At 41.9% G+C, this 14,117-nt stretch overlaps 1 protein-coding gene across 2 annotated transcripts in view; it reads right to left on the bottom strand.

Annotated features, from left to right (window-relative positions):
* Nucleotides 1-14,117, bottom strand: part of LOC133573231 (band 4.1-like protein 1) — a 92,617-nt gene that overhangs the window by 32,470 nt on the left and 46,030 nt on the right. For both annotated transcript variants that reach the window (XM_061926037.2, XM_072912951.1), the window contains exons 4-6: nt 11,235-11,339; nt 8,338-8,380; nt 7,529-7,604 (exon numbers count right to left, since the gene is read on the bottom strand). In XM_061926037.2, the coding sequence (XP_061782021.2) occupies nt 7,529-7,604; nt 8,338-8,380; nt 11,235-11,339 (224 nt within the window). The remainder of the gene's footprint in view (nt 1-7,528; nt 7,605-8,337; nt 8,381-11,234; nt 11,340-14,117) is intronic.

Here is a 14,117-nt window from a genome sequence, read left to right as displayed (position 1 = left end):
TTACCAAATATTGCCACAGCTATTGCCACACTAACGTAATATATAGACTTAGACTTAGAATTAGACAAACTTTAATGATCCACAAGGGAAATTGTTCAAAAGTAGTACATGTAGTAAACGTTTGTAGAGTCGGAGTATATGTAGAAGTATATGTAATATACCAGGGGTTTTTAACCTTTTTGACCTCTGGGCTCAACTTTTCCATTACATTTAAAATTTAACACTTAATTAGTAATCTTACTCATGATTTTAATCAAATTCAACAACTATATCTAATATACGAACAGTAGCTTGTCAAATGATACGAAACAATGTGCTTACACCAAGATTATTTTCAAAGCTTCAGTCAGGGTGATCATTAACATAAATACTAATCAAAAATACTGCAAAAGAAGGGACTCAGAAAAACTGATAGTGTGTTTTTTTTAATACGATCACACAGTGCTAAAATAAATGCTTACAAAATAATAATGAATAATATTTTTTATGTTTCCTGCTGTCAACTGTCCATAAAAGTTAAGAATAAATGAAAATACAGCTTCACCACTATAGTCATAATATTTGCGCTTAAGAAATGTATAACTCTAGCTCCAGACTTTTTCAGTTTTTTTGAGATTGTCATCTCAGCTGCATTCGGGTGGAAGGCAGGGTACAACCTGGACAAGTCGCCAACTCATCGCAGGGCTAACACAGACAGACAACATTCACACTCACATTCACACACCCGATAGGGACAAGCGATAGAAAGTGGTGGATGGATGGATGAGATTGTCATTACTGCCACAAGTGGTGGACATGTGTATTACAACTGAGTACCTCTGCAGACCATACGGACCACAGCTGAGAAACTGATACTTTTTGGTGGCCTTCGAGGGGGCACTCGTGGCCCACAAGTAGGGCTGGGCGATATATCGATATACGCGATATATCGCGGGGTTGTCTCTGTGCGATATAGAAAATGATATCGAGTTTATGTTCTCACGCAGTTGCTTTTAGCTGCATGCATTAAACTACATGCTCTACTTGCTCTTTCCTGTGTCTCCTTCTCACAGACAGTAAGCGCACTTACTTACACACGTCACATACTGTCACGTCATACGTCACATACGTATACGCCCTCCCCGAGCAGAGAGGTAGCAGCATGGGTAACGTTAGCTGTGATGCTAGCGGTAATACGAGAGAAAGAAGTTGCGAATCTGTTAACAAATGAAGGAAGAATTAATTCCCAAGAAAAAAAGCAGAGGGTTCATCGTCTGGCGGTGGTTTGGCTTCAAGTGGGAAGATGTCGAACAGACAACCGTAATTTGTCAAGTGTGGGGCAAAAGCGTTGCTATAAAAAGTAGCATTGTGGTTGTGGAAGGAGGTGTGTGATGTTGACGTTAAAGAAGCGGTGGCTACCGAACCTGCTCTAATGTCTCCTGTTTATTATTTATTATTTTATGAGATAAGTAGGCGAACCCAAGACACTCGGCTACACTGCTAATATGTAGCATCATTAGAAAAGTCACCCGCTAGACTATGAACAGTGCTTACTCCGCACGTCAACATCGTTCGGTGCCACACGCCCACACCATCAAAATGCCGGGGCAAACATTTCCAGATCAACACCATATGAAAAAAATAGTGATTTTTTTAGTTGTGATTTCCTTCTCTGCATGAACGTTTAAAAGTAGCATATATTAATGCAGTATGAAGACGAATGTTTTAATGTAGACATATAGAATCATCATACTGCTGTGATTATATGCATCAAGTGTTCATTCAAGGCTAAGGCAAAATATCGAGATATATATCGTGTATCGCGATATGGCCTTAAAATATTGCGATATTAAAAAAAGGCCCTACCCAAATAATATACAGTAGATAAATATGGGCATGGACTGTATTCTGATAGTAAAAGCTATGTTTTTGCCAAAGCTTTCAACCCTGCGGATTATAAAACAATGCAGTTCATTTAGAAAAGTTTTTTTGCTAATAAATAAACGTCCTGTTTTGTGCCTTGAAGCGAAAATCCATAGCGTTGTATTGCTCGGAAGGATTCTTCATTCATCACTCCAAGCAACATTTGTAAGTTTTCCAATATAACTAAACCAATTCATACTTACTAAACTGTTCCATGTTTGATGTCTGTAGGAGTGTTTTCATGCTTATTTGTTTGTGCTATCGTAATGTTATCAAGCTAGCGTTCTTAGCATGAGCGAATATGCTAACACATTTACAAGTGTCTGTTCATCGACCCCAAAGGGAATAAGCGGTAGAAAATGGATGGATGGATGTTTCAGTAATATTAACTAACAATGGCATTCTCTTTGTATTGTTTCTGTTTTGTAAATTCACCAAACATCACCATGGAGTTATTGAGTCTGTTAAGCTGATTGGAGAGCTATCTTCCACAGCTTGTGGGTCCAGGACGATGACTTCTGTGTTGTTTGATCAGCCGTGTTACAAATATATTTTGTGCCGGTATTTATCTGCGGCTTATAGTCCGGTGCGGCTAATATATGTAAACATATTTGTTTCTTTTAAAATTTGGTGGCCCTAGTGTGGGAATGTGAATGTTGTCTGTCTCTGTGTTGGCCCTGGGATGACCTGACGACTTGTCCAGGGTGTACCCCGCCTTCTGCGGATAGGCTCCAGCAACCCCGTGACCCTGAGAGAGACAAGCGGTAGAAAATGGAAGGATGGATGGATAGGTGCGGCTTAAATACCCGTGCGCTTTATAGCCTGGAAAATACGGTATTTCACTTTCATATATCCATGTACAGTATGGGTCAGTTGTGAATGGGGCATGATGATGATTTGATCTTTCACCAGCTGAAAGTCAGCTATGTGAAGCCCTGCACTATACCAATAGCACTACTATTGCTGTAAATGTCAAATGTTTTGCTGCAGGAAAACTGCATAATTTGTGCACGTGTTTGATGGTCACATCTACTAAATTAAACCAACTTAAATGCACAGCCACAAGTCAAAAACTTTCCAATGTGAGTTTTTAATGTGTTACGTTTACTAGAAGTCATTAAACTAAATTACTTAACGTTATATTGCAGCTGGGCGCCATGGGAACAACCGATCATGGAGTCTTACTGTTAATATTGCATGCCAGAAGGTTACTACTACACATGCATGTGGTGACCAGTGAAAGAAACAAACACAATGGAACCTAACTGGATTCAATAATCATTGTAAAAAAAAAAACAAGTTTTAAGCTGTTATATCACCTACGACTAGCATGTGTTTTTCTCTTATTTAACAACACAGCTGTAGTTTAATTTTGGCCGAGTAAATTTAATGAATTCTCCACCCAGAAACAATTTCACAGTAATCCAAACGTATTGCCTTAAAGACCGGAATCCTTTAATCTCAGCAGGAAATACATCATAAATTTTACTGCTAATTATGCCAAAATTTACAGCCATGCTTCTTAGTGGTTGAAACCAACACCAGTGAGAAATTCAGTGTGTTCAAATAACCAATGTGCTCCTTGGCTCACCTAAAGAAAAAAATTAAGTCAACAAAGCCAGTAATTCAAGCAGCGTGATATTAGAGCACTGCACACTTCAGAAATGTCTCACATTTTCCTTCTTTAAATAACCAAATATTTTAGCAGCCCATGTTCTTATGAATAATTATTCATTCTACTTTGTTTCTGTGATGTTCTTTGTTTCAACTCTATCTTTATTACAATACTTCTTTTAACACTTTTCAGCCTGTTGTCAATCCAAAGTGGAATTTGAGTCCATTGTCCATTTGAGTTCATTGTCAGAGCCTAAATTCTAAATGCCATCCATCCATCCATCCATCTTCTTCCGCTTATCCGAGGTCGGGTCGCGGGGGCAGCAGCCTAAGCAGGGAAGCCCAGACTTCCCTCTTCCCAGCCACTTCATCCAGCTCCTCCCGGGGGATCCCGAGGCGTTCCCAGGCCAGCCGGGAGACGTAGTCTTCCCAACGTGTCCTGGGTCTTCCCCGTGGCCTCCTACCGGTCGGACGTGCCCTCAACACCTCCCGAGGGAGGCGATCGGGTGGCATCCTGACCAGATGCCCGAACCACCTCATCTGGCTCCTCTCGATGCGGAGGAGCAGCGGCTTTACTTTGAGCTCCCCCCGGATGACAGAGCTTCTCACCCTATCTCTAAGGGAGAGCCCTGCCACACGGCGGAGGAAACTCATTTCGGCCGCTTGTACCCGTGATCTTGTCCTTTCAGTCATAACCCAAAGCTCATGACCATAGGTGAGGATGGGAACGTAGATCGACCGGTAAATTGAGAGCTTTGCCTTCTGGCTCAGCTCCTTCTTCACCACAACGGATCGATACAGCGTCCGCATTACTGAAGATGCCGCACCGATCCGCCTGTCGATCTCACGATCCACTCTTCCCTCACTCGTGAACAAGACTCCGAGGTACTTGAACTCCTCCACTTGGGGCAAGATCTCCTCCCCAACCCGAAGATGGCATTCCACCCTTTTCCGGGCGAGAACCATGGACTCGGACTTGGAGGTGCTGATTCTCATCCCAGTCGCTTCACACTCGGCTGCGAACCGATCCAGCGAGAGCTGAAGATCCTGGCCAGATGAAGCCATCAGGACCACATCATCTGCAAAAAGCAGAGACCTAATCCTGCAGCCACCAAACCAGATCCCCTCAACGCCTTGACTGCGCCTAGAAATTCTGTCCATAAAAGTTATGAACAGAATCGGTGACAAAGGGCAGCCTTGGCGGAGTCCAACCCTCACTGGAAACGTGTCCGACTTACTGCCGGCAATGCGGACCAAGCTCTGACACTGATCATACAGGGAGCGGACCGCCAAAATCAGACAGTCCGATACCCCATACTCTCTGAGCACTCCCCACAGGACTTCCCGAGGGACACGGTCGAATGCCTTCTCCAAGTCCACAAAACACATGTAGACTGGTTGGGCAAACTCCCATGCACCCTCAAGGACCCTGCCGAGAGTATAGAGCTGGTCCACAGTTCCACGACCAGGACGAAAACCACACTGTTCCTCCTGAATCCGAGGTTCGACTATCCGGCGTAGCCTCCTCTCCAGTACACCTGAATAGACCTTACCGGGAAGGCTGAGGAGTGTGATCCCACGATAGTTAGAACACACCCTCCGGTTCCCCTTCTTAAAGAGAGGAACCACCACCCCGGTCTGCCAATCCAGAGGTACCGCCCCCGATGTCCACGCAATGCTGCAGAGTCTTGTCAACCAAGACAGCCCCACAGCATCCAGAGCCTTAAGGAACTCCGGGCGGATCTCATCCACCCCCGGGGCCTTGCCACCGAGGAGCTTTTTAACTACCTCAGCAACCTCAGCCCCAGAAATAGAAGAGCCCACCACAGATTCCCCAGGCACTGCTTCCTCATAGGAAGACGTGTTGGTGGGATTGAGGAGGTCTTCGAAGTATTCCCTCCACCGATCCACAACATCCACAGTCGAGGTCAGCAGAACACCATCCTCACCATACACGGTGTTGATAGTGCACTGCTTCCCTTTCCTGAGGCGGCGGATGGTAGTCCAGAATCGCTTCGAAGCCGTCCGGAAGTCGTTTTCCATGGCTTCCCCGAACTCCTCCCATGTCCGAGTTTTTGCCTCCGCAACCGCTGAAGCCACACACCGCATGGCCTGTCGGTACCTGTCCGCTGCCTCAGGAGTCCTATGAGCCAAAAGAACTCGATAGGACTCCTTCTTCAGCTTGACGGCATCCCTCACCGCCGGTGTCCACCAACGGGTTCTAGGATTACCGCCACGACAGGCACCAACTACCTTCCGGCCACAGCTCCAATCAGCTAAATGCCAAATATTTGTTATTTATTGGACCTACACGATTGGTAGCCAACAACAACATACATTTTATGTTAGTATTAGATGTTCTTGGATTGGTGACGAACATCTGCATCTGGACTGTGTATTGGATTTATGGAATGCACTATCAAAAATACACAGAGCGGTTACATTCTCATGTGTTTATTTCCAAACCAGATGTGTTCCTGCTGCCGGATTGTGGATGTAATCGTAGCTATTCTACTTAATAATAAAATACTTGAAAATAGAGTGGGACATGTCGAAAGTAAACCAGATGGGAGTATGTGAAATATATCCACACGTGCTACAGAAATACAGCAAAGTGCTTGATCTAAATATCTGCATAAATTGTGTTATTCATCTTGCACTAATTTTCCTCCTGGATTGAAACAAATAAATAGATATTTTTGAAAGAGCCCAAATCCTATACTTAAACAAAACATTTCCTGTATGTGCTGGGTCGTATCTTCAGTGTTGTAGCCTGAGGTCAGAGACAGGTCGTACAACCTCCACCCTCACCCAGGTGACCCAGCCGGGGTTGATCAAGCCCTGACCTGCGTCCTAGCAGCAGCCCGGATCAAGTATCTTTATCCAAAGCCTTCTTGTGGCTTTGTCTGCGGCTTTGCTTGCCAATTGTATTTCCTAAGTCTTCTTTTTGGCTGCTCCTGTCCCACCCGGCCAAGGGAGGACTAAGCGAAGCTTCGACAGCCAATCTCTAATAGGTCACCATGAACAGATGTTTTGAGACCTCAAAAAGGTGATGATCATTTCTGGCCAGAGTGATATTTTTGCTATTTAGGCTTGGAATTGAAGCTGCTTTCCCACGTCAACCTGCAGCTGCTAGTCAGAAGGTGTGTGAAGTAGACCTGTTGTTATTTCTGTAAATGCACAACGCTTCTCTCAAGCCTTCACAAAAGCCTTTCTTATGAGCATGAGTATGTCTGCTGATGCTGATGACTGTAGCTCAACTCTTCGCAACTGCCTTGAGCACCTGGTCATTGCGCCAACTGTAGTGGCCATCTGTCAGAGCCTTAGGGCTAAAACCTAACCCAAAACATGACAGGCAATATTCAACGTGATAGTGTGCGACCCAAAAAAGGCCTTGGCTCAATTTAGCTTGAGCATATGGTGAGACTTGGAATGATCTTGCTCAAATTAAATTTGACAATCAGACTTTAAGCATTTGGTTTAGTTTGCCTGACTTTATGGTAATACTCTACTGTTCGTTAAAGTGGATTACTCTGCCCATGTGTCCTTTCTCTGTAACAATCCAAGCCACAGTATGTTGAATATTGTTTGAGCAACCACTCCCCATAGGATTTTGCAGGCTTTTTATTGCCTGATTTCAAAGCAGCTTTTACAAAAAGTTGCGCTAAAGTTGCGATGTTCTCACATTGCATCAGCTTGTGATTTTACGAATTTGTTATGAATGTATTAAGGTTAACACTGTAATGTGTAATGTGTTCTCAGCAACAAAGATGAATCCTTGTACCCCTACCTGTCATATGCTTTATTATTTATGTGTCCTTCACAGGACCACACATGATCTTTCTAAGGGCCTTACACTCTGGATCTGTCACATGTTTAATCCGCTGGACAAAGTTGAAAATTCGGCATCATTTGCAGGGATTGGTTGAATTTGTGTGAATTGGTACGATCACAAAATCCTGTAGGGTTTGAACAACTGCAGTGAACCTAAACGTGTAAAATTTAAACCAACCTGGTGATGTCTTCAATGAGCACAGATGGGTCCGGAGGGTAGAATTTAACAGAGAATCCCAAAATCCAGGAGCCAACTGCGGACAGATTAGCATAACATGTTTATTCTTTAAATACAGATAATTTACTATATTTCCATAACTGTTCAGTTCATCTCAGCAAGTAAGATTTTGGTCAATTGTGTTGATTATTTTGTTGAAACAATCAATGTAAAATAGAGCGATAGCATTCTTTATTCACGCTCAACATGTTAGTTGCTGTTTTCTCGTTAGCTATGGGAAATCAAGCTACATCCATAAAGACCTTCACTGTGACAAGATCTTTTGGCAGCATTATTCTGCTGACACTGAAACAGGAGTTTAAATCATTACGAGGGAGATTCTTCCATTCCATTATGAATAATATGTAAATCAATAAGTTCCTCAGTCCATCAATTCCATTTAATTAAATGTCTAACCTACATGGTGAGGCCAACTATTATGTACTGAACTAAACCGACATTTACTGCTCGGTGGAATCTTTGCCAGCATGTTTAGCCTTTAGTTCACCTCCACTCAAATGAATTGACCTTTTCACCTCCCATCCTCCTATAGGTACTTTGTTGTATTAGCCAAGAAGTCTGTACCGCTTGATAATTGTTAGTTTGTAAGTGTTGGTCTCATGGTGTTTACTTTTTTAAATAATGAACTGACCTATCTTGCCTTCAAGTAAGCCGTCACGTTCATAATTTAATCAGACTTATACACATGCACACACACACACACATCTGTTACAATATGTGTGGATCCCTTATCTCTATTCAGCACTTACCACGAATTTGCTTTTTAATCTCCTTGGAAGGATCCAACCAACTCTGATAGAGAAAAAGGAGACAACGCTTTCTTGAGTGATTTGACATCAGCAAAAACCTTCAGTCATATTTTCAAGAGCCCCCATTATAAGTGCTTCTCTTAAGTTGCTGCTCATGCCTCGCTTTGTTGAAGGAAAAATATATCCCTGCTACAAAGAAAATGTGGACAAAGGGTTTAAGAAAAGGTGGACAAAGGTCTCTATAAAAGGCAGGAAACATCAATATTACAGCTACAAAGTATGAATGTATCGAATGTACTGTAGCTCCTTCTGCTTAATGTCACCATCAGCTTTCATGGGTCTTTTTTTGTTAAAGGCCATTCTATCTGATAGTATTTTTAAACTCTATGTCTTGCATTTTAAGTCACTGGAGTCTGAAATCAACGTCTTGCACTTTGAGTTATTAATCCTATTTTCATTGCCTTAAGAACAAACCAAGTGATTTGCAAATTTACACGGGCAAAAATAACCAGGCAATAATGTTATACTAAATAAGAGCTTATCTTGATATCAATGTCTTTATGCTGATCTATTTTAATACAGTATATATGTTTTACATAATAGTCCATCTATATTATAATTTAAGTCTTGTCACGTCTCTGTTACATGCCTCTGTAATTTGCTCCTGCTAATACAAAACCATGCTCCAAGTTAGGCACATTATGTGGCGTTGGACTATTTGTAAATGTATTATTTCTTAAAATTTGGTGCTGCACTATCAACTATTGATTTATTATGGACCACAATGGAAACAAGCCTTTTGGCTTTTTGTGCCATCCATTTGCCTTTTTAAAGCATTACATGGATTCAATTATTTAAGATGTCAATAAACTTCTCAATCAATCAAACAAACAATTTAGGTAATGGCAGCAATTTCAAACCCCACACCTTAACAGAAAATAGGAAGGAAGTAATAACTTCATATAAGCTCAAAACGTGTGAAATCTGAACTGTAATCTCAAACCTTCCAGTAGATTAAATACAAATATTTAGAACCCCTTGTTTATCCTTTCATTGACATATTTGTTATATGTTCCCTCCAAGGCCTATTTTTTTTTCCGATTAAACACAAAGAACATAACTTAACACGTATATTTTACCACATTAGCTGAAGTACAATACAATTAACACAATTTCCTCTAAACCGATGATTCTCAAACTGTGGTACGCAGCTTCCATCAAGTGGTACGCCAATGAATCACTTAATTAGATATTCAAACACAGTCTTACTGTTCAAACAGTGTGTAATGTTACAGTGGCCAAAATAATTAAAAATACTTGTTAAATAAAAGCTTTGCCTTGTTTTAAATAAATATTTAAGCATACAACGCTAATGTATTTTATTGTTGGTCATTATGGTGGTACTTGGAAAAGCCAGGTGTTTTCTGAGGTGGTACTTAGTGAAAAACATTTGAGTAACCACTGCTCTAAACAAATGGTTAAAAAGGGGAACATTATCACCAGACCTATGTAAGTGTCAATATATACCTTGATGTTGCAGAAAAAAGACCATATATTTCTTTAACCGATTTCCGAACTCTAAATGGGTGAATTTTGGCGAATTAAACGCCTTTCTATTATTCGCTTTCGGAGCGATGACGTCACAACGTGGCGTCAATTCGGGAAGCAATCCGCCATTTTCTCAAACACCGAGTCAAATCAGCTCTCTTATTTTCCGTTTTTTCGACTGTTTTCCGTACCTTGGAGACATCATGCCTCGTCGGTGTGTTGTCGGAGGGTGTAACAACACGAACAGGGACGGATTCAAGTTGCACCAGTGGCCCAAAGATGCGAAAGTGGCAAGAAATTGGACGTTTGTTCCGCACACTTTACCGACGAAAGCTATGCTACGACAGAGATGGCAAGAATGTGTGGATATCCTGCGACACTCAAAGCAGATGCATTTCCAACGATAAAGTCAAAGAAATCTGCCGCCAGACCCCCATTGAATCTGCCGGAGTGTGTGAGCAATTCAGGGACATAGGACCTCGCTAGCACGGCAAGCAATGGCGGCAGTTTGTTCCCGCAGACGAGCGAGCTAAACCCCCTATCGACCCTAGCTTCCCTGGCCTGCTGACATCAACTCCAAAACTGGACAGATCAGCTTTCAGGAAAAGAGCGCGGATGAGGGTATGTCTCCAGAATATATTAATTGATGAAAATTGGGCTGTCTGCACTCTCAAAGTGCATGTTGTTGCCAAATGTATTTCATATGCTGTAAACCTAGTTCATAGTTGTTAGTTTCCTTTAATGCCAAACAAACACATACCAATCGTTGGTTAGAAGGCGATCGCCGAATTCGTCCTCGCTTTCTCCCGTGTCGCTGGCTGTCGTGTCGTTTTCGTCGGTTTCGCTTGCATACGGTTCAAACCGATATGGCTCAATAGCTTCAGTTTCTTCTTCAATTTCATTTTGCTACCTGCCTCCACACTACAACCATCCGTTTCAATACATTCGTAATCTGTTGAATCGCTTAAGCCGCTGAAATCTGAGTCTGAATCCGAGCTAATGTCGCTATAGCTTGCTGTTCTTTCCGCCATGTTTGTTTGTGTTGGCTTCACTATGTGACGTCACAGGAAAATGGACGAGTGTTTATAACGATGGTTAAAATCAGGCACTTTGAAGCTTTTTTTAGGGATACTGCGTGATGGGTAAAATTTTGAAAAAAACTTTGAAAAATATAATAAGCCACTGGGAACTGATTTTTAATGGTTTTAACCCTTCTGAAATTGTGATAATGTTCCCCTTTAAGCACTCTCCTAATACAATGCATCAGTCGCCAGCTCGTGTGAATTTCAATAGTGCAGACTTGCAAAGTGATATCTTCCCAATTAAGTATGTGAATGTGTCAACAAGACCTTGGTGCTGTCGGGGTCCTGGAACGTCAGGCCAAAGTAGTCCCTTTCCAGCAGGTTCAGATGGCCACACACCATGTCCAGCAGCGTTTGGCCCTTGGCAAATTTCTACCACAAGCACACACACACACACACACACACACACACACACACACACACACATGCAGTAGATATAAACAAATGTACAGAAACACACAGTAAATGGTTAGGTGTTGCAGTGCAGAAGCAAATATGATTAATGTATACTATAAAAGATGAAAAAGGGCATAACGATTTTCCATAATATATTATACCAAGACATAAACATATCCAGGACAATATTACATTTTGTACTCACATTTCACAACACAAGGGAGTTAGAGTCAGTGGTAACACCATAATAAACCCAATAAATAACTGCTCCCTGTAGAGTGGGATGTGTAACAGTGTGGGCCTAAAATGCTATAAAACACATTTCACATTATTTAGGCTTTACAGAAAACCACACATTTTGTTAATGCAGCGCTTTGTGGGGTGAAAACAAGACCTCTGTTGGTTACACACACACCCACACACACATACACATCTCCTTAGGAAACCTGGCTCCTATGGCGACGAGGCAACCAAGCAGCGGTTACCATGGAAACAGAAGTAATAGGTCCCTTGTGAGTGTGCTTGTGCCCTCACCCACTCCATCCCTCTCCCTTTGTAGTGCAAAAAGAATAAGACCAACAATTTAAAGCGTTAATTTTAGAAGCAGTTCATCATCATCTTCAGAAACGGTTACTATGTCTAAAATAAAACGGCTTCCCTGAGAAGATTTGCCAAAATGCGGCAGGATATTGTGGACTGTGCCAATAAAAAGCTGAGATGCACATTTGCTTCGTCATCACCCAGCATTGCACACAAGACAAAACCCGCTAATTGGATTTGTTTGTGGGCCCATTAAGTTCTAATCACATTCCTCCAACTAGTTCTCTTTGCTTGTGTAATACACTAACATGCATTCCTGCAGGCACAATGAGAAGAAACAGTGCGAGTGGCAGTTGGTTAATGATGTGTATATTTGTTGGTCGGACTCGGAAAAATATGGCAGTGAACGCAATGGAAAAGAAGCTGAAAAGTTGTGTTAAGCAGAGAGAAAAGCCCAGATTTTTACAATTAATTAATCCAGCTTCAGTTAAACAAACACGCCACAAATTTGTTCATTTTATCTGTGTAGATGCTTTTTTGGAGCAGCAGTCAAGTATTCCTAATATGATTTAAGTATTTACAGTTCAGGGAAATTATTTATACCCTCTTGGCAAATTCTTAAAAAAAACATCCATGTCCCAAACTGTACTCTTCCTTATTACAGGTAATCCTTGGTTTGCAACAGTTACGTTTTGTGGTTAAGATTTGCTCCCAATAATTGATTCAAAACTTCATTTCTGATAACAAGAGATTTGCTTGGAACTACAAACCCCGTTTCCATATGAGTAGGGAAATTGTGTCAGATGTAAATATAAACGGAATACAATGATTTGCAAATCCTTTTCAACCCATATTCAATTGAATGCACTACAAAGACAAGATATTTGATGTTCAAACTCATAAACTTAATTTTTTTTTTGCAAATAATAATTAACTTAGAATTTCATGGCTGCAACACGTGCCACAGTAGTTGGGAAAGGGCATGTTCACCACTGTGTTACATGGCCTTTCCTTTTAACAACACTCAGTAAACGTTCGGGTACTAAGGAGACACATTTTTTAAGCTTCTCAGGTGGAATTCTTTCCCATTCTTGCTTGATGTACAGCTTAAGTTGTTCAACAGTCCGGGGGTCTCCGTTGTGGTATTTTAGGCTTCATAATGCGCCACACATTTTCAATGGAAGACAGGTCTGGACTACAGGCAGGCCAGTCTAATACCCGCACTCTTTTACTATGAAGCCACGTTGATGTAACACGTGGCTTGGCATTGTCTTGCTGAAATAAGCAGGGGCGTCCATGGTAACGTTGCTTGGATGGCAACATATGTTGCTCCAAAACCTGTATGTACCTTTCAGCATTAATGGCGCCTTCACAGATGTGTAAGTTACCCATGTCTTGGGCACTAATACACCCCCATACCATCACAGATGCTGGCTTTTCAACTTTGCGCCAATAACAATCTGGATGGTTCTTTTCCTCTTTGGTCCGGAGGACACAACGTCCACAGTTTCCAAAAACAATTTGTAATGTGGACTTGTCAGACCACAGAACACTTTTACACTTTGTATCAGTCCACCTACTCAGTGGCCTAGTGGTTAGAGTGTCCGCCCTGAGATCGGTAGGTTGGGAGTTCAAACCCCGGCCGAGTCATACCAAAGACTATAAAAAAATGGGACCCATTACTTCCCTGCTTGACACTCAGCATCAAGGGTTGAAATTGGGGGTTAAATCACCAAAAATGACTCCCGGGCACGGCCACCGCTGCTGCTCACTGCTCCCCTCACCTCCAAGGAGGTGATCAAGGGTGATGGGTCAAATGCAGAGAATAATTTTGCCACACCTAGTGTTGTGTGACAATCATTGGTACTTTAACTTTACTTTAACTTTAACTTATCTTAGATGAGCTCAGGCTCAGCGAAGCTGACGACATTTCTGGGTGTTGTTGATAAACCGTTTTCGCCTTGCATAGGAGAGTTTTAACTTGCACTTACAGATGTAGCGACCAACTGTAGTTACTGACAGTGGGTTTCTGAAGTGTTCCTGAGCCCATGTGGTGATATCCTTTACACACTGATGTCGCTTGTTGATGCAGTACAGCCTGAGGGATCGAAGGTCACGGGCGTAGCTGCTTACGTGCAGTGATTTCTCCAGATTCTCTGAACCTTTATTATTATTATGGACCGTAGATAGTGAAATCCCTAAATTCCTTGCAAC

Source organism: Nerophis lumbriciformis, linkage group LG01 (assembly GCF_033978685.3).
Source record: "Nerophis lumbriciformis linkage group LG01, RoL_Nlum_v2.1, whole genome shotgun sequence".
Classification (NCBI taxonomy): domain Eukaryota; kingdom Metazoa; phylum Chordata; class Actinopteri; order Syngnathiformes; family Syngnathidae; genus Nerophis; species Nerophis lumbriciformis.
The sequence above is the reverse complement of the archived record's forward strand: the minus strand, read 5'-3'. Positions and strand labels throughout refer to the sequence as shown.